General features: G+C 33.7%; 1 protein-coding gene across 3 annotated transcripts; it reads right to left on the bottom strand.

Moving 5' to 3' along the window:
- Positions 1-1,115: 1,115 nt before the first annotated feature.
- Positions 1,116-20,537, bottom strand: Coq3 (coenzyme Q3, methyltransferase). Of its 3 annotated transcripts, XM_027928338.3 has the most exons (7): positions 17,447-20,534; positions 12,711-12,828; positions 10,397-10,549; positions 7,517-7,616; positions 5,838-6,080; positions 2,806-2,965; positions 1,116-1,419 (listed from the first exon to the last, which is right to left on the bottom strand). In XM_027928338.3, the coding sequence occupies exons 1-7, from the start codon at positions 17,694-17,696 to the stop codon at positions 1,235-1,237; spliced, it is 1,209 nt and encodes a 402-aa protein (XP_027784139.2). In that variant the 5' UTR covers positions 17,697-20,534; the 3' UTR covers positions 1,116-1,234. The 3 variants fall into 3 exon arrangements, with proteins under 3 accessions (XP_027784139.2, XP_027784140.2, XP_071469292.1); XM_027928339.3 differs by lacking the exon at positions 10,397-10,549 and having other exon boundaries at positions 17,447-20,537; XM_071613191.1 differs by lacking the exon at positions 17,447-20,534 and having other exon boundaries at positions 12,711-13,799.
- Positions 20,538-21,999: the final 1,462 nt, after the last annotated feature.

Here is a 21,999-nt window from a genome sequence, read left to right as displayed (position 1 = left end):
TGTGATCTAGGAATACAACTCCTTATTATATACATGAAGAAATTAAAGTCAATATATTATAGAGATAATTGCATTCTGATGTTTATCACAGCAAAATTCACAATAGTGAATGTATGGAATCAGCAGGGTTTTTTTAAAAATATATTTTTAGTTTTAGGTGGGCACAATGTCTTTATTTTATCTTTATGTGGTGCTGAGGATCGAACCCAGAGCCTCACACATGCGAGGCGAGTACTCTACCACTGAGCCATAATGCCAGCCCTGGAATCAGCAGTTTTTATGAATAGATAAATGATAAGGAAAACTTTGTATATATGCATAGTGGAGTATTATTCAGCCATAAAGAATGAAATCATGTCATTTTCAGGAAAATAGATGGAACTGGAGATCATAACATTAAGCCAAATTCAGAATGATAAATGTCATCTGTTTTCCCCCATGTTTCCTCATCTGTTTTCCCCCATTCTAGGGGAAAAAAATGACATGAAAGTAGCAAACAGACTCTTAAAGAAGAGGAAGCGGATGGGAGGATAGAGGAAGGGAGGAAAAAAGAAGGATAAAAGCAGGGAGTATATATGACCAAGCTATGTTAAATGCAAATAGGAATATGCCATATTGACCCTTTTTTTCTGAGTATTAAAATGCACTAATTATTTTTTAAAGGACCATAAAACTTTTAAGGAACTGTACACAGAAGTATATTCATCATAATCTGAACATCTTGATTTAAATGTCTGAGTTCAAATCCAGTTCATATTTAACATCTCATTTGCTTTCCAATGAAGTCAAATTTAAAGAAAAAAACATTTTATTTTCCTGTAAGTGATAACTACATTTGGTTTTCATCAGTCTGGAGCAAACAGCCTTTAAATAAACCAAATAAAAGAAATGTATATGATATAGATTCCTTATTAAGTTAAAATAAATGACAGCATAAATGTATGTGTATACATGTGGGAAGTATGTATGTATGTATGTGGGAAGGTGGGGGATGTATTCTGGAGATACAATGAATCATGCATAGCCTATTTATATAACAAAAGTCATAAAACTTTTTTATCAATAGAATCCCTTGAAAGTCACTATTAGATGACGTAAAAACTTTTATCCAAAGATTTAGCTCTTTTAACGACCTTCTTTTATTTATGATTCTCTCTCAAAATATAAGTTGTATATTTTTTGAATCTGTAAACATCAGACTTTCAGCCCTAATACTACAGTCCTCAGAAACAATTCATTTCTTCAGCTCTTCGTGCACACCTGGGCTGGTGGCAGCATTAGCAGCAGGCACTGTGTGTTCCTGTACCATGGATCTCACAGCATGAGCTGCATAGTTAAGGCTGGTATTTTTGTTCCAATGCCAGTAACCTGAGAAGGGGTTATACAGCATTCCTGCCACAGTTTGAACTGACAGACCATCTGAAAAAAATATAAAAAATGTAGGTTTAATAAATACCTTCCAACTGCCAATAATCTCCTTTCACTCTTCATATTAACAAAGTATTTTTAATGTAATGGGCAAAAAATACTTTGTAACCATGTACAGATGATAGTTCACTGTAGACTACTAAACATTCTCTAAAGTATACTGCCTGAGTTTAAATCCCAGCTCTGGTACCTAGTATATGGTGACTACAGGCAAGTCACTTTCCTTTCTGAATCAGTTTTCTCACATGTACCGAACATTTACCATAGCATTGTTAGAAATGGAAGAGATATGTGCATAAAGAAGCAGAGGGTTGGAATTTAGTAAGTATTCAATAAATATTAGCTGTTACAGAAAATATCTTCATCAGATTATTCCCATAAAGCTTCTGCAAAATATTTTTTTCTACTTGATTTTCAACAAAAGTACTCACAGAACTTACTACATTCCTAGGGACTGATAATATTCCAAGTAGAATCAATTTTATTGATATGATGTTTTATGAATAAAAAGTATGAGAAAGAAGGAATTGAAATACTCAACAATACCAAATGCCAACCAGATGTGGTGGCACATGACTATAATCCCAGCAATTTGGGAGGCTGAGACAGGAGGATTACAAGTTTGAGGCCAGCCTCAGAAACTTAGCAAGACTCTCAGCAACTTGGTGAGATGATGTCTCGAAATAAAAGATAAAAAGGACTGGGGCTATAGCTCAGTGGTAAAGTGCCCCTGAGTACAATTCCGAGTACAGGAAAAAAAAAAAAGTCAAATAAATGAATGCAGAAATACGAATTACTTAACAGGAATTCAACACATTGAGTGTTCCCTATATGTAAAGCAAGAACAAGATACTATAAGAAATACAAAAAGGAGATATAATCTTGCCTTTAAGGAATACACAGGCCAGAAAAAGGTGAAAAAATAATAATAATATAAGTAGATTATAAGTAATGTAAAACATTAAAAGTGACATGAAGTTCAAAATACATCTAAGTGTAGAAGAATCAGGAAAAATAGATAAGATTAGCCAGTAAACGCAGGGCTTGGTAGGGCAAACTGGGGTGTAATATTTAGTCCTCATTTGCTTAAGGATGAGGTACAAACATCTCACCCTTAAACAAACGAGGACTAAATAGCCAGAAAGTATCATTAATCATCTATTATTTGCTTGGCCCTGGGTTAGATGCCACAGGTGATAAAAAAAGTAGTATCTACTTAATTCTAACTTCAAAAAGTTGATGACATAGTTGAGATAAAACCAACATCCAAAAATAATAACCTGTTTAATTAAGTGCTAGATTATGTGATTAATAATTATAAGTACATTTTAAAGTTTCAGTTAGGCTGTGAAAATTGGAAAAAAAAATAATACTTACTTGATTCCAGAATGCTTTCTAGCATTTCAGGTGAAACAAACTTCTCCCATATATGAGTACCCTTTGGTACAATACCTGCAACCTGCTCTGAAAAAACAATTCCCAAAGCATATGACAGTTGTGTTTTGTTGATTGTAGTAATGAACAAAGAACCGCCAGGCTAAAAGAAGCAAAATTATGTAAGGATAAAATTGTACTGAAGTAAAATGTAAAAGGTTAGGAGTATCAGTTAGGTAAAAGCTTTTCCTTCCTTCAAGAATTTAAGTGCAGTTAAGATACATGAGTATAAATAAAATATAATTTACCAAAATACTATTTTTTTCTATTGGGAAATCTACTACTTGAGGCAATCCACTCAGATTCACCGAATCTATACAATAGGGTTTATAACTCTTAAAAATCATACATTACTGACATATTATTTTACATATATTCTTTTGTACACATCAAATACTTTAAAATAAAATACAGAAATAAGATGTTCTTCTTTGTTACAAGTTCACATTTACATTCTAACATGTCACCACTGCTTCCTCTTGGGTGCCAAGTCTGTCTAAGTTTTTTGGTACAGCACAAAGCTACACATCTTATGCATGGGTACATTGCCAGTAAGTGTCTTCAGTTCAAAACATTCAAATGGTAAGGTTTGAACATTCAAATATTAAAGTTTGAATGGTTTTTTTTTTTTTTTTTTTGGTTTGTTTTGGCATTGATTTCATTTGTACAAAGATTATGAACAGATCAAGATAAGCACTTAGATGAATACAAAGCAATTATGGGTTATTTAGTCTCCCCTTTTTTTTAAACTACATTTATGGTGTTTCTATGTTTAGTATCACAAACAGCAAGGACATTAATGTTCTCTCCCTCTTTTATGCTTTCTTATTAGTGTGATAAGGATAAGATGCCAAAGATTCCTTTCAAAATAATCTTTCTGTATATATGGGACCGGGGGTGGGCAGGGAAGAGATAATATATCTCAAATACCACCCCCAACCAAAAATAAAAAGGAGCAGGCCCTGAAATATCAGTGTGTGCTTTTAAACACTGGAATACCTCATACTATATTGTCATGTTAACTTTTCTCTGTAAAACTTTAGCATCTTAAGAATCATGCTGGGTGCAATAGTGCACACCCGTAATCCCAGCAACTGAGACAGGAAAATTGCAAGTTGGAAGACAGCCTCAGCAATTTAGGGGTACCCTGTCTCAAAATAAAAAATAAAAAGAACTGGAATGTGCCTCAGTGGTAAAACATCCCTTAGTTAAGTCCCCAGCTTTAACAAAAAAAAAAAAAAAAAGAATCATATATGGACTTAGGGCGGGTGGAGGAGGTAGCTCAGTAGCAGAGCATGCCCCTAGATTTAATCCTCAGTACCACCAAAAGAGAATTTTAAACTTTTTAAAAATTAAGGTTTTTAATTGAAAAATAGGGAATAAGCCTCATAAAATTCCATGTAAGAGAAAACACCAAGAAACTGACAGATTGAAGAAGAGTTAGGAAACATGGCAACTAAATGCAATGCAGGAACCTTAATAGGATCCATAACAGAAAAATGACATTAGTGGAACAACTAATGAAATTTAACAAGCTCTATTGTGCAGTTAATAAGCATAATGCCAATGTTCATGGCTTATTTATGTGCCAGGGGTTATGTGCAGGTACAGAACTATGGCGAGGCAAGTGAGGCTCTAGGGCACAGAACTGAAACAGGCAGTCCCTTCCAGGGTGCAGTGCAGTGCAGGGCTGGCACCTAATAGCTGCCTCCTTCAATTTTATACCCTAGGCCCTTCATTTGACTAACCCTAGTTCTTACCCTTATGATGTGAGTCTTTAATGTAAAGTGAAAATAGTGGAAGAGAACTCTGTATTCTCTTCACAATTCTTCTATAAATCTAAACTTACTTCAAAAAAAAATTTTTTTTTTTTAAAAAAAGCTCTACTTGGACATGGGATAAGTATTTCATTCCTTTAGCTTTTGGCCTTAAGGTGTTACATCTTAAATACATAAACAATACAGTCAAAACCTTAATAATAATAGCACATTAAAGATATTAAGCTGAGCATAGTGGTACAGGCTTGTAATTCCAGCAACTAGGGAGGCTAAGGAAGGAGTAAGTTCAAGGCCAGCCTAAGCGACTTAGTGAGGCTCTCAGTAATTTAAAGAAACTCTGTTTCAAAATGAAAAATAAAAAGGGCTGGGGATGCTTGCTCAGTGGAAGCAACTAGTACTCCTGGGTTTAATCCCCAATACCTGCCCCCAAAATTATCTTTTAAAAAATTAAATAAATTATTTTAAACATATATATATATATATATATACACACACACACACATATATGTATGTATATAAAATTGGAACCACATTTGGAGGACTAAATTTGTGGAAAATTATATAAGCATAATGAGAAGAACCAGATTTGGAATCATAAGATCTAGCCTTAAACCCCACCTAACAGTTTTGACATCTCACCAGTTCCCAGTCCTCAAAAGTCAAAAGATGATAACTCCCATCTTTCCTTCCTCATCTGGCTGTAGATAAGATCAAGCAAGATAATATGTATAAAGTGATCCTTTCATAAACTGAAAACACAGATTTACTTAACAAATGCTATTTAAGTAAACTTATGCTAATCATTGTTTTTGTTGATTTGTAAGTATTAATCCAAATCAGTTTCTTGGTAAATTATCATATGATAGCTATTAAGTATTTAATCCAGACTATAATCTAGATCAATAGAAAAATACCACTATAAATGTGTTTGTTATTTTTCCAGTGTTTAGCACCAATATTTTTCAAGATCCCTGACATCACTATACTAATAGAACACTAGAAAACCCCATATTGAGGGCAATCTGAGGGGCAGAAGTAATTACCAGCACAGAGGCTATCCCCTAATCCTGGATTCTTGGTTTCTTCTCTCTTATAGTTTATCTGCTAGACTGTTAAAGTATTATCGAACATATTAACGTTATGGATATACACATGCACTCACAAGAGAAAGCAAACAAGTGATTTTGAAAGTCTTACTTTTAACACTTGACAGCAGCACTGTATAAATGTTTCTAGATCATTCACATGTTCTATAACTTCAGAAGCTATAACAGCATCAAAAGTTTCTGCCTTCTCTTCCACAATTTCTTCCAGAGAACATACTCTGTACTCTATCCTCTTATCCAGGACTGGATCAAATGATTTATGGTGCTGTGCTGTTTTAATATTTTCATCCACAGGATCTATTCCAACAACTGAAGCACCTAATCGCCCTAGAGGCTAATGGCATAAGAAAGTTACTCTCAGGAAGAAAAAAGAACACATGTTAGCAATAAAAAACTTACCAAAAATGAATTGAGATTAACCACAAAGTGATAATTACTGAAGATCATTTTTGTGGATGGGTTCATATACTATTTTCTTTAGTTCGTATACAGTTGAAATTTTCCATAATAAAAAGCTTAAAAGTGAGAACAACAATCAAAATGTACATTTACATAAATGTAGGACAGTGTTAAATATCTGAAATGCAATAAATGTAACACGCCATGGTAAAAACAGCTATTGTTTCTAGTAACCAATTTCTTCTTTACAGTTTTTTCCTGTGACTGACCAGATTTGATTTTGTATGTATGAATATGTGGTATTAGGGGTCAAACCCAGGGTCTTATGCACATAAGCACCCCTCTACCACTGAGCTACATCCCAAGCCCTAGAAATAATTCATAGCTAATTATTTGTTCATCTTTTACATCTGGATACTTCCCATGACACACCCAAATATTTAAATACAGTCTTAATTTTAATCAAAACTTATACAGTGTTTCTATTAAACAAGGTTAGTCAATAAGCTTAAGTATGTCCCATCATCTTAACTTTAGAGACATAATTTCTGCAACAATACACTGAACAGATGGCAGAACACACAGTAAAATCTTATTCATTTATAATTTGTACACCACATATCCTTAATTCACATATTTTAGGCTTTCTGAACTTTTATAACTGATGTAAAAAGAAACTAGCCCACTTCCAGGTCAGGAGCAGGTTTTCTGTGCATGTAGGAACTTAATTGCATATCAAGGACTGTTAGTCACACTATAAACTTGGTTGAGTTATGGACCTCAACACTATCACATTCCATTGAATCTTAAGACTTTTATATCCCCTACTGTTGTCTAAAATATTTCAAAGATCAAATAACAAAAAGTCCCCATGTTGACAGAATACAATATAGCTGCAAGGCGTAAATTTACTATAAACTAAAGCATATATTCTTCACAGGAAGGATGACAACTCTTTGAAGTACTCTACAGCATCTAAGAAAGAAAGAATCCTACAAGTAGGTAAAATGCTGATAGCTTTGTTATTAAAACAAGTACAAAAGGACAACCTATCATTGCATTTAAATCAATAGAAACTATCTAATTTCTTAGGACAGAAGAGATCACACAAAGGTATTTGAATTACCTATGCCCCATTTTTTATTAAAAATTACCACTACCACAACTAATAACAAAAAGTTCAGTACAATTTTCTGAGACTTTTAGTTTTTAAAAAATTTCAAAAGGCATGAATTACTTTTATAATCATGAAAATATTAAACAAGCATTTAAAAAATTAATAACACTATTCGTAAAAAGGATAAATGATGCAACAAGCCCATTTCTCAATTTTTTTCCCAGCTAAAAATGGCAGAAAAGTAAGTCACTTACTTCAGCTAATAATCCACCACCACAGCCAACATCAAGAATCTTCATCCCAGACAAAGGTTTTCCTAGTTGGTGATTAGCAACTGTTTTCAAAAGATTGTCTCTTTTTAAAAAAATTCAAAATATATAAAAATAAATGATCAATTCAATCAACAAAAAGTCTTAAAAGCATACAGTTTTCAAGGAAATGTTAATTCCCATTTTTAATAGGTTATTAACTTTGGATAAATAGATCTTTTATTTTCAGCATTAGATGACTTTTAATTTACAAAATATTCTAGAGAGAAAAAAGGAAAAGAAAGGTGAAGTGGGGCAGGGATCTTATGAAAATCCAAGTGAAATCAGTAGATGAAAGGGTCTGGAGGGTGGGAAGAGGGGAGGGAGGGGGGAAGTGCTGGGAAGTGATACTGACCAAATTATATGGTTATATTATGTGCATGTACAAATATGTAACAACATTTCCCACCATATGTACAACTATAATGTACCAATTAAAAAGTGGAAAGAAAAAAATTTATAAAACATTTTCAATAATCAAAAGTAGAAAGTTTAGAGCAAAGCTCTAAAACAGAATCTAGTAGTAATTATGACTTAATTATTGCTTCAGTGATAATCTAAAGAAAAATAATCTAAATTGCTTTGATTAACCTAATTTTATTAAAACACTTTAATTAAACTGACTCAACAGAACAGATACAAATGCAAGGCACCTACTACATCATCAGTACTTGTTAGACCTTTATCAGCAAATAGGTTATTTCACAGGAATTTTATTCAAATATTTATTGAATCAAACTGTAGCAACAGGATGGGATACAAATATGTCTATTGGCTATATCATCAGTACTTGCTAGACCACTTTAGGTCAGCAATTTAGGTTATTTTATAGGACTTAAAGGAGAAGATAAGAGGGCTGGAATTGTGGCTCAGTGGTAGAGTGCTTGCCTAGCTTGTGTAAGGCACTGAGTTCAATTCTTAGTACCACATATAAATAAATGAATAAAATTAAGGTTCATCAACAGCTAAAAATATTTTTAAAAAAGGAGAAGAGATCTATATTTACAAAAGCTGTCCATATTCCCTTCCTAATTCTTCTTTTTTTTTTTTTTTAGTCATAGATGGACACAATACCTTTATTTTATTTATTTTTATGTGGGACTGAAGATCGACCCTAGTGCCTCCATGTGCTGCTACACAGGTACTCTACCACTGAGTTACAAGCCGAGCCCTTTTTGGTGTGTGTGGCGGGGGAGGGTGGTACCAAGGATTGAACCCAGGGGTACTTAACTACTGAGCGACATCTGCAGTCCATTTTATTTTTGAGATAGGGTGACTAAATTTGTTCAGGGCCTCGCTAAGTTGCTGATTCTGGCTTTTAACTTGCTATCCTCTAGTATCAACCTCCTGAGCCACTGGGATTATAGGTATGTACCACATGACTGGCTTCAATTTTCTTTTAATCTTCTAAATTAGTTGTATTCTCATGTATGAACAAGTAGGATGATATCTAATAAAGCAAACTTATTTCTAAGATGATCATAGTAATCCTTTACCACACACACAAACATATGTACATGTGCATATACACATGGTAGATATATACCTAATGGTAATGTAAAGTGAACTTTTAAGTCAGACTGCATATGAATTATAATTATATTTATATTAAAATATATATTACATATAATAAAGATCTTTGGCTATCCTATATTGCAAATAAAATTAATTGAATTCTTAGAATGACATGTATAATTCTTAGAATGACATGTATAATTCTTAGAATGACATGTATAATGACATTCTTATAATGATATGTATAATGTATAATGATAATGTATAATATTACTTTAAGATATTATAATACACATAAAGTACTCAATTCAAATGAAGTCCAATCCATTTTTCAACAGTCGAAATGACTCCTCTGTATCAAAATTTGTGTCACATCACTCTCTTCTGATGGCTTTTAGTTGTGCTGAAAATAAAATCTAAACTTGTAACCATATCTTGCACTGCTCTAGATGATTTGTTTTTATTTGATGTCTAAATAAAGATGTCACAATAGTTTGAATAGACATCTCAAACTTTGTATGCATCAGAATCACTTGGAAGGTTTGCTGAAACATAGACTGCTAATATCCTAGAACAGCAGGTCCAGGATGAGACCCGAGAATATGCATTTCTAATGAGTTCCTGGGTGACACTGATGCTTGCTGGTCTAGGGCCTGCATTTTGAGAACCAGTCATCAACAGTTCTGTTATTTTCTACCTTAGTTCAGTGATCCACAAATTCAGTGATAATATTTCCCTTTTTTCTGCACTGATTCTGGATGAACAAGCAAAAACTAATCAGAGAGTTCCTTTAGAATCTGAGTGTGATATTATATGACAATTTCAGGGTCTTACCCTTATGAGTTGTTCAAAAGTGTTTAATGAACAAATAAGTGGAGAGAAGATCAAATAAACTATTTCTTAAATGCAATCCCTGATGGTCTCTGGCCTTGCTTTATCTCCCACAGCAAATATGGACTGAAGCACATTCATGAACTGAAAGCCACAGCAGGTCAGTAGCTATAAAATGGCCTTGATGACCTAGGACCTGAACTCCCTTTTATAAGAACTAATTCTAATTAACTCATATGTCCAAATATGCTCCAAATTGAGTTATGGAAGCATCCTAGATCTTAGATAATGTTAATATAATAAAATAATAATGTTAATGATAATAAAAAATTAATGATTTCACATAGTGGACACTAAAGAGAATGTCCCTAATTTAAAATTTAGAATTTTGAACCTAAGTATAAACCAAGAGAAAAATGAATCCAAAACAAATGAATCTTAAAACGAGTTGCATTTTTAAAGATGTGGAGTTTCTGTTACCTAATAAATGGCACCCTCAGGTCGTTCATAGAATGAAGAGGAGCATATACTCCTTGTTCATCCCACCACTTATGAGCCAGGGCCCGGAAGGTTTTTACCTCACTGCTGTCAACTGTGGACTGTGAAGTACTATACAGTCTTTTCCAAGGGGACCTAAGAGGTGAAAACAAAGAGCCAGGCAAATAGTGCTATTTTTCAAAAATGTAATATGGGATAAACTGTGTAGAAAGATATTTTATTTATAATTTGTTACATTCTAAATACAAAGATTGCTCAATTTTAATGCTTTAAGACCAAGTTTTGTTATAATTGCACTATTCATATATATATTCACTTTTGCTTTCAAAGTAAATTACAACTAAAAACGGAACTTTATAAAACTTGGCCTTCTGGGTCACATCTAATAAAAAGCTACATTTATAGAACCTTTACTAATGCCAAGTACATGTCATCTCACTTCTTCAGACAACTCTACAAGGAAGGTACTATGATTATTCCCATTTTACAGATTAGAAAAGAAAGGCTCAGAAAGATTAAGTAAGAGGTGAAGCCAGGATTTGAACCCAGGTGCTTCCACCTTATTACTCCATTTCTACTGCTATCATCAAGTCCAAGCTCCCATCATCTCTGAACTATTGTCCCAGCCCTTTAATCAGTCTGGCTACTCCCTACCTCATCCCCTTACCATCTGTTCTCCATGATGCATACAGATTAATTACTCCAAAATATTAATCTGATTATGGTATTTTTTCATGTAAAATGTTTCTATGGCTTCCCAGTATCATTAGGCAAAAGATTAAAATCCTTAGCATGGTTTATAATGCTCAAAATTTTTGGTCACCCGTTTGCTCCCTCTCCAAATTCATCTCCTGTAATTCTCTTCATCCTCTCTAGTCACACAGGCCTTTTTTCAGTTCTTTGAACTGGCTATGTTTGCTCTTTCATCAGGCACTTTGCATATATTGTTCCCTCTGCCTAGAATTTTCTTCCCACATCCCTGTTTTCCTCCTCATTCATCAGCTCTCTTTTTTTTTATATATATATATTTATTTGTTAGGTATAGTTGGACATAATACCTTTATTTTATTTATTTATTTTTATGTGGTGCTAAGGATCGAACCCAGGGCCTCGCACATGCTAGGTGAGCACTCTACCACTGAGTTACAACCCCAGCCCCTCATCAGTTCTTAGTTTAAATGAAATGTCATCTATGAAGTCTTCCTTAATCCTCAAAATTGGGTCAAGTATCCTTATTTTATCTCCTATATCACTTCCTCCTGTGGTTGTATAATTATTTGGTCATGCCTGTCTCCCCACTAGACCATAAGCACTATGAAAGGCCAGCATGAACTGTCTCGCTTACCATTATATTCTTAGTGATTAGTACAGTTCCTAGAACATAGTTGATGCTCAGGAGACATTTGTCAAATAATCGAAGGAAAAGGCCTAGAAAAGTATATCATTCACCTAACATTTTTAATCACATAAGATCAAACAGGGACTAAACAGAAATTAGACAGATACTACACTGAGTTCGAAGTCACAGTAGAGTACAGAAAAGTACTCCAAAGTTCTGCTTGTGTTGCTAAGTTAGAAAGGTAATACCCATCAGTTTGTACTGCTTTTCTTAGCTACATATAGAGAATACATTCTAGATTCATTCATTCATTCTTCTTCTTTTTTTAAAGATTCAAATGCCACTTTTCTTTAATATTATCTTAGGAATATTGATTTCCTTTTCCATATTGAATGCATAGTCTTAGTAATCAAGAACTAATTAACAACGGATAACAGTGAGTTCAGTTGAATAAGAATGGCTTCACAGACACCCAATCTCAAAAGATCTCTTTTAAAAGAAATAGGACAATGCACTTGGAAATCAGAGTTCATCTGAAGCAATTATTTTTTACAAGGTTAGAAACTGGTTTATAAAATATAAATACAGAAAGTCATACTTTGACTCATTCTTACTACCTAAAATGTATACTTATCCACCTTGTCATATTTGTTTCTGATTTTAAGCCCTGCATTTTTTTTCAAGTAATACAGTATTCTAGTAAATATAAAAGCTATCTCTGAATCTGGATGAAAGATATGCGTGGGCTATATATTTTAACTTTTCTATGAACTTGAAATTTTTCAAATCTAAAAGTTGTTAAAATATAAATTAGTTAAGAATATTTAAATAACAAAAGCTACTATAATCAAAATACATGAACAATTGCAAACTAAACAAGTTTATTAAAAGAATCAGTACTAAACTACTTTAACATATAATTATGTAAATATTTTCCAGAGTAAAAAATAAACTCACCTGTAATTTTTTATTCTATTCAAACAGGAAAAGGTCATCCTACAGGATTTGAACCACATGGTTTTGTATTCATTGAAAACCCATGGTTTAATTTGTAGAGTCCAAGTGGGCTGATTCTCTGAATAAAGTGGGGAAAAAAGTTAAATGTCTAGAGAAAAGCATTGCACAGTAAGAATCCCTGATATACATGTAACTGAAGAAATTCCATTTTATATGGTAATTTTATGTTACATTACAACTATTTTTTTTTCAATTACAAAGGAGTTTTTACTCAATTTTAGATTCTACTCAAAACAAACAAACAAAAAATAACAAAATAAAGGTCTTATTCTCTGAAATCTAATTCTATCCAGATATTTCTGAAATTATAATTAGCAAAAATAAGTAATGCATATGTAAAAGCTTCTCACGTCATTAGCTTTTGTAGTCACATTATGTTGCACAAAATGACAAAAAAATGATGTTCTCATATAAAATGTCACCTTTTAAAACAGGATAATATTAATTCTGAGGTGATTTGTCAAAACTAGTTCAAATTCTGTCAATTCCATGTTAGTGACATTAAATGAATTTTTACATATGCTCAACACTGTTTACACAGGGGAAAAAAGTGTGTGTGTTTGTGTGTGTTTGTGTGTGTAGCTAAAATAAACACTCACCCAATCTATACGTTCAAATTCACATAGGGACTTGTTTTATGAATCAGTTACTCGGCTGCAGAACGTTTAGGTGTTCAGTAAACATTTAGGCAAAAAAGACTTATAACAAAGACTATTAACAGAGACAAAGAGTGATATTATATCACGATAACAGGAACAGTCCACCAAGAAACCAAGAAGATAATACAATGTATATGTACAAAATAATGGAATTTCAAAACAAATAAAGCTAAAATTGACAGCATTGAAAGGAGAAATAAACAAATCCATAACTACACTGGAAGATTTCAACATCCCTCCTTTCGTAATTGGTAGAACCACTAGACAGAAAATAAGCAAGGATACAGAAGAATTAAACAATATCATCAACAAATAAAATATAATTGAAATTTATGAAACACCCAAACTACAAAACAGTATACATTTTTTCAAGCATGCATAAAGCATTTATAAATATAGACCATATCCTGGAACATAAAACAAATCTTAACAACTTTAAGAGATTTGAAATCATACAAAGTATGTTTTTGACTATAAAAGAATCAAACTCAAAATGTGTAACAGAAAGATAACATGAAAAGAGCAAAACACCTGAAATTTAACAAATGCATAAGTTAAAGACAAAATCTCAGGAAAATAAAAAAACAATGAACCAAATGAAAATCAATATATCATATATAAAATTCTGTAAATGTTTTTAAAGCAGTACTTGGGAAACTTATAGAACTAAAATATTCATATTAAAATGTTGTTCTCAAATCAACAATCAAGTTTTATAGTTAAAATTATGAAAAACAGAGCAAAATAAACCCAAAGTAAACAGAAAGGAGGAAATGATAAAAGTAGAAATCAATGACATTGAAAACAAAACAAAAAAAAAAAACAGAGAGACAATAAATCAAACCTAAAGTTAACACACTGCAAGAATCAATAAAATTGATAAACCTCTAGCAAGACTGAATTAAAGGAATTAAAGAGGGTCTATCACTACAGACCTGGCAGACATTTCAAGGATGATGATGTACTACAAACTACAGAAATTCCACAATTAGACAAAATGGACTAATTCCATGAAACAACCAAAACTCATGTCAGATGAAAGAGAGAACATGAAAAGTCATATGAACACCAAAGAAATTGAATTCATAGTTAAAATGCTTCTAAAATATAAATTTCCAGGCTAAGCTGGCTTCACTGGAAAGTTCCACTAAACACTTGAAGAAGAAATAAAGACCAATTCTATACAACATCTTCCTAAAATACAAGAGAGACATTTCTCAGAGACATTTCTCAGAAATTAAACTGTTCCTACTGTCTATATAGTAAATCCCAAGGAATCTTAAAGAAAAAAAAAAAAAAAGGTACCTAATGTTATGGGCCAGGCTATATGGACAATGACCAAACAAGACTCCGTCTTACCCTGTGACTCCACATCATGTAAAAGCTGTTTCTTCTATGGGAAAGCCCAGCCTCTGTATCCATCAATAGTTGCTTAGCAAAGCATGTTTGGCAACACAAAATGGCCATTCTATTTTTTTTTAATATTTTTTTAGTTGTAGTTGGACACAAAACCTTTATTTTATTTATTCATTTTTATGTGGTCCTGAGGATCGAACCCAGCGCCCCACATGTGCTAGGCAAACACTCTACCACTGATCCACACAGCCCCAGCCCCACAAAATGGCAATTCTTATACAATGTAAAATCGTTCTCTCTTTGGTTCCCATTTTTCTTGGACAGTGTACCCTATCAGAGATTGATTGTCTAGATGTTAGTAACCATTCTTTAACTTGTACTCAACTAGGGATATTTTGACCCACTCCCCCTTGTGCTTATGATTTTAGATCTCATGACGTTTGTTTTATGGTTTTGAATCACTGCAACAGCCAGTTATGATTAATATGGTTTTGAACTATAAAATGTGTACTCAAACCCCAGAAGGGGGTCAAAGGGTATAGACTTGATTTTTAGGCCATTCACAGCATAGTCCAAATCCACTACAGTGTTCTAAAGAAAGGGGGGACAGGGACAGTTGTACTTTTAGGCTTTTGCTCATGTTATTCCCTCTTTCACCAACTCTCTCTGGTCTACCTTTAAGATAGTTACCTTTAGCCAGGCATAGTACTACACAACTGTAATCTTAAGTGACTTGGGAGGCTTAGGCAAGAGAATCACAGTACCCCAGTACCATAAAACAAAACAAAAACAAAAGGCCACCCTCTTTATGACTTTGGGTAGGTAAATGAAATACTATTAAATAATTATATAAACTATGATGCATAGATGAGGAAATATAAGGTATTTTTATAAAATTGTGCCTCACAGATTTTAATAGTACCTGCCCTCTGATACTCCTTGACCTTCCTCTTATCTCCATTTCTGGAAAATGAATCTATTACTCATCAGTATTGCTAGAATTCTCAAGAGCTTTAAAAATCACCTTATTACAACTGAGTATGTATTAATAAACAGAATATAACCAATTCCTTTCCTAATGTGAATCCTTGTATTTGAGATTTTAAATGAATGGGGATAACTTCACTTAATTAACTTGAAAGTCATTTATAGCAGACTCCACACTGTGAGTTAACAAAACAGGCAACAGACTTTTACCCTGACAACACTTTTTTTCCCCAGGAATCAATTCCTGTCTGGGTTGCTCTTAAGTTTGGAGCCCAAACTTGCCTCCATCTCAGCTGTGGAGTGTTTTTTTGTTTGTTTTGTTTTTTTAATTGATCACATTGCTCCTTTAATAATTTCCACTGTCCTCAGGATAAACAACCTCAAGAGACTTCATGAACTTGTCATGGCCTAAAAGGTCTCTTGTCTCACCTGCTGCCCTCCATTCACACACTGTTCAAGGAACACTTCGCAGTTTCCCACAAACCTTAGATTCTCAAGTTTGTCCTTTGGTGTCTCCAACTGCTTCTAACTATCCAATTCCTTCAAGACAGTTTCTATAAATACCTTGTTCAGAAAGTTTCCCTGATCCCAAATATAGATTCGATGCTCCTTCTATATTCACCCACCCCCAATTTGGAAATGACTTTATTCTTAATTTGATTATAAAAGACATGTTTATTGAAAAGTTTTTTTTGGGAAAGTATATAACATATGATAAAATGATTGAAAAGCACCTACTCCACCACAGGCAATCACTGCCAAAATGAGACATATATTTCCAAGTTCATAACACACGCTGATTTGTATCTTAACATACTTAAAAGCATATCCTAATTATTTTCCATGTGAATACAAGTGGATTTATATTGTTTTTATTTGACTGTACTATTTTTCACTGTATGAGAATACCAACTAGTCAACTCTGTTTGTAGGCTATTAGATTTACCATTTTTTAATTCATTATATCCCAATCTTGGTTCTATTATTAATTTTTTTAAGAAGAGACTGTTTACGTATCATTTTTTAATTCCCGGGGCCCATTACAGTTCCTATTATACAGTATTCGTTAAATGAGTTTCATGTAAACGAAGAACTTAACTTTTTGGTTAATACTGGGAGTTCAATAATTTGACGGTCACATACAAGCACCAAATGCAGATAGTTATTTTCTTGATCCTAATTGTAAACAGTCTGTTGAATGAATCAACGAATCAAAAAAGTAATACAGCTGCCTTAAATTCTGGTAAAAGGGGCAAGACATGTGCAAACAAAACACTGCTACGAATACCTACGAAAGACCGACTGGTGTCTTTCAGGCCCTTGCAAAAGAAAGAAAGCACGACCTTGAGGCTCCAGTAATCACAGAGTGGGTTGATGGCTCCTGGGGCCAGGAACTTAACCAGAATGAGACTAAGGTCGTTGGATACGTTGCGGCCGCCCGCTGGCTGCCCTCTCCCCGGACAGTACCACTAACCCCTTAGCTTTTTCTTGGCCTCTGCAAAAATGAGCACGATAACACGGTCCTGCAGTTGAACGCAGGGCAAAGTCAGAAGCCAAGCTACAGATTTTGCGTTGAACCAGCGCGGAAGCCAGGGACACCGCAATGTCCCGCCGCGCCTGCGCAGAACCGCCAGGCCCCACAGTGGGCGCTGAGGGACTTTAGCACATACTCACCCGCCCAGGAAATTAGGCGAAGACGCTCCGCCTGTGTGCCCCGGCACCCAGACCCAAGCACTCTTAAAAAGCGACCCCCAAAGAAGTTCAGCTTCCAGCCTCCCCACATAGTGGCAAAGGGTCCCACTTCTTTTCCGGTTCCTCTCTCCGAAGATCCCCAACAGAAAGGTTCCGAGACCCACTCGCGCCATCTACTGCCGACTTCTGTGATTATTTTTATCATGAACTTGTTGCAAGTTCTTTTGAACATCTAGCAAATTGTGGATGCAAATGAAACTATAAATTGCTTCCAATAATATAAATGGTCGTCTCCTGTATAACCTCTGACTATTCCTATATGACCACCCGAAAACCTCATAGTCATAGTTAAGTATAAAATCATGCACTACTTTGTGCTTTCATTCCCTTGTAGTTCTAACAAATGTCTCCCCAAGGACATTTGTCTCCATGTAAGACACCGACCCTAATGATTAAAATCACGAAAAGTATGGAAATACTTATTCTTTTCGTGTAACAGTTTCCCTTTCAAAGGCACTCAAATATCAGATGGCAAAGAGTCTTAATTTATGTTGTGTTTTGTACTGGGGCTTGAACCCAGCAGTTTTACCACTGAGTCCCCAGCCCTTTTTAATTTTTGAGACAGGACCTTGCCAAATTGCCCACGCTGGCCTAGAACTTACCACGCTCCCGTCTCAGCCTCCAGTATAGCTAGGATTACAGGTGTGTCACCATGTCCAGCTCAGGAGCCCAAACTTTTAAATTGCTGCAAATGACATAATCTCCTGGACAGGATTATGTATCCAAAGACATTCAGCCTTGGTAAACTTCCATGTGGAGCTATGAATAGTGGTGACTTGTTTTGTTTTGTAATTTTTTTTTTTGTAGTTGTAGATGAGCAGAATGCCCTTATTTTTATTCACTTATTTTTAATGTGGTGCTAAGGGTCGAATCTAGTGCCTCACACATGCTAGGAAAGCGCTCTGCCACCGAGCAACAGCCCCAGCCCACATTTTACTTTTGAATATATAAAAGGCCTTTCCTTAGGTGATGTTGATAAATTTTCAATGTTGAAGGTAAAAATTTTATTCTACCAGGCAGATCCAAATAAGTAAAGGTTCTCCGAACGAGTGAAGTTTGTTACTCAGGAACAGTCTTTCCACCTATAGCTAAAATATTGACCTCCTCTTTAACAGTGGTTGCAGGCTTCTCAGCTGCTATGTCTTCTTCAGATTTCCTCTCTCCTTAGATACATGACCATACCTCCAAATGAAGGCAGAAAACTCTGCACAAAAGAAAATTTAGCATGTATTATACATATTTGTTGAAGTGACAGATTCAAGGGAAATATGGATTTAAAGTTCTAATGGTTTTATTTGCACCATACCACACGGGTTTCAAAGCCTTCCCAGTTCAACAAAGGCGATCAATGATTTGCCTAAATACTGATAGGAAACAATGGCTTTTTGAATCATCAGAACTGTTTGGCCCAGATACATTAAGAGGGTCATGGTACTTTTCTCTACAAACATCAACAAAAGGTTTTTCCAATGATCCTAAACCTCAGCTGTGTTGGAAACAAAGTTGTGTTGGCTATAATGCAGTGTATGGTCAGTGATGGGGATTATTTTCCAAGTATCTCTACGGTCTCACCCATAAACCTGTTGTAAACTAGAGTTTACTAGTTTATTTTCCTATTTCGCTAGAAAATTCTAATACCTATCCAATATTTCATAATTTGGCTTTATAATTTTATGTAATAAACTTTTAAGGGAAAAGTGCTTCCTTAATGGTTAACAAAGTTTTATACTTTTGAAATGATATATTCTTACGTCCACTCTATTTAGCTGGTGTATTTACTCAAAATTCTACAAAAATTGGTAATTTAAAATAAATGTATCATAATTTGCACTATCACAATTAGAATGTGACAGATTTAACTAATGTACAAGAAAACTATGGATGATACCTAGTAAACTTTTATAATATAAATGTAATGCATATTATGTATTATGTGCATAATTTGATAGCTAATAAAAGCTCACTTTTGCTTTTAGATTTGACACTACAATCATATTCTACTTAAAACTGAAGCACTTGGGCTGGGGCTGTAGCTCAGTGGCAGAGGGCTTGCCTGGCACATGTGAGGCACTGGGTTCAATACTCAGCACCACATAAAAATAAAAATAAATTAAATAAAGGTATTGTGTGTGTGTGTGTGTGTAAACCTGAAGCACTTAAGGGCTGGAAGAGAACATCTACTTTGTTCCTTATACAAGCTAAAGAAATAGAAGGCCACAGTAATTTAGTGATTTTCCTAAATACATCAATTTAGCAGAGCCAGGTCAATCCAATAACTCTAATGCTACTTCCATACTTAACTATACTCAGTACATTTTAGAAGTTTGAAAAAATTAAAGTAAGTTTATGTAGGAGGGGAAAAAAAAGTTTAAATGTAAAGGTGTCCATAGGCAATATTATAGGAACTTTGGGTCTACCACAACTCCTATGTAAAAATTCCCAAATAAAAATTTTAAAACTCAATACCATTACAGTTCATATGTTTCTTTGAAGCAACAATTCACACTAAAAATGGACTATGTTTGAAAAATTTACTATATAATACCATTAGAAACATGCTAACAAAAGGTAAGTCTACAATGGTAGAAAACATGTACACTAATGAGATTCCACACCAGTCGTTATTTATGTTTTTGGGGCCTGTGACAAATCTTATAATTATCTCTTCTGGATTTCACTTTATTCTCTTAATGGTGTGGTTTACCCCCCACTTCACAAAAATCAAGTATGATTAATACACCAGAAATATTTTTAAAGAGAATTTCTTAAAAAAGACATTTTTAATAACCAAGGCAGAGCAATGACTGTCTCAAAAAATGAATTTATAAACTTTGTGGTAGTGTCATTTTAGAAAAGATTTCATAACCAAACTACACATCTAATTATTAATTTATAATGTATAAGTTACAGCATTCACCTCCTAAACCATGGAAGGTGATTATAAAAATCTTACCACTAGAGGTAAACACTTCATCACATGTCAAGGAAGTGATTTCTCTAAATTTTCCATAAATATATGATTATTTAAATACATGAAAAACTCAAAATTTTTAATTCTTTTTTAAAAAAATATTTATTTTTAGGTGTAGATGGACACAACACAATGCCTTTATTTTTATGTGGTGATGAGGATCAAACCCGGGTCCTACCGGTGCTAGGCGAGCGCGAGTGTTCTACCGCTGAGCCACAATCCAAGCCCCCAATTTTTTAATTCTAACACTGATATTCCTAATAAGAATCACAAACATCATGATGGTTTAAAAAAAAAAAAAAAAAAAAAACCCTACAGATTTAACTCATAAGAATCTTACAAATTAGGGCATAGCAAATAAAATTATCAACTACTACTTTTGGCTCTAGTTCCTATCTTGTCCAAAAATGTGTATATCATAGCCAGCAGAATTTTTCTGTAGAATTTTATTTTGAAAATAATATTTCACTTGATGATTAATCTAAAAAACATCTTAAGATATGAAAATGTTATACAACTTATCTATTACAAATTAATCAGATAATCCAATTAGGTACACTTCAATTAGCTTACCTACATATAAAATATTGCACATTTTCCTTTGTCTCCAGATATGACTGATGTTTAAACTATATAGAATTTCAAACTAAGTTATTCTGTGAAATGTCAACTTTATAAGAACTAAATGCACTGTAAACAGCCATTTTGGTAAACATGCATTTATTCACAGTTGATTTATTTCCTTTAGATAAATGCGTAACTGCTCAAAATTATTTAAGAACCTATGTAGAGGTACAGGAGCACTATACAGATCTATTTTTATCTTCATTGTGAGGAAACACTGACCTTGGCAAAAATCTGGCATTATTTTTCAAATGAACTATTGCTGGTAAAGAAGGCATACTTTAAAACACTTTTGTGTTCTGCACTTGCTTTTTCTTTTTAAAATTAAAATTTAAAAGCATTTTTCAGAGATTCATCTATCACTGCATAAGTGCCTAAAAATAAAAAATGGACCCTGAAAACAGTTGAGCACTTAAGTTAAAATGCCTTGAGAGCCCCATTCTTCTTATAAGTTGGCTGCCTTAAAGTAAACCACCCCAAATGATCATAATTACCATTAACTGACAAAAATCAGACAATTTTAATGTTATGTAATTGACACAAACCTGCATAAACACCATTTCTCCACTGAGTTGAGGTCATATTATACTTTAAAAATATAAATAAATATACTGAATTGTAAGTCCTATTATCTATAGTAACCCCAAGGTGTTTAAATATACTTGTAAAACAGAAGTGGACTGTAAAATATAGTTCCAGAGTTGACCATTAATGTCAAATACAATCATTCATTACAAATAACTACTGGTGCACTGGCTTGATTGATTCTAGCAATTTCATTTTACAGGAGTAAACCATTATTTAATACACATAGAGAATATATTACTTGAAAATCCCCAAAATAAGAAATTTAGAAAGCTGATTAAATCCTTCCAAATGA

Source organism: Marmota flaviventris, chromosome 6 (genome assembly GCF_047511675.1).
Source record: "Marmota flaviventris isolate mMarFla1 chromosome 6, mMarFla1.hap1, whole genome shotgun sequence".
Lineage (NCBI taxonomy): Eukaryota > Metazoa > Chordata > Mammalia > Rodentia > Sciuridae > Marmota > Marmota flaviventris.
The sequence above is the reverse complement of the archived record's forward strand: the minus strand, read 5'-3'. Positions and strand labels throughout refer to the sequence as shown.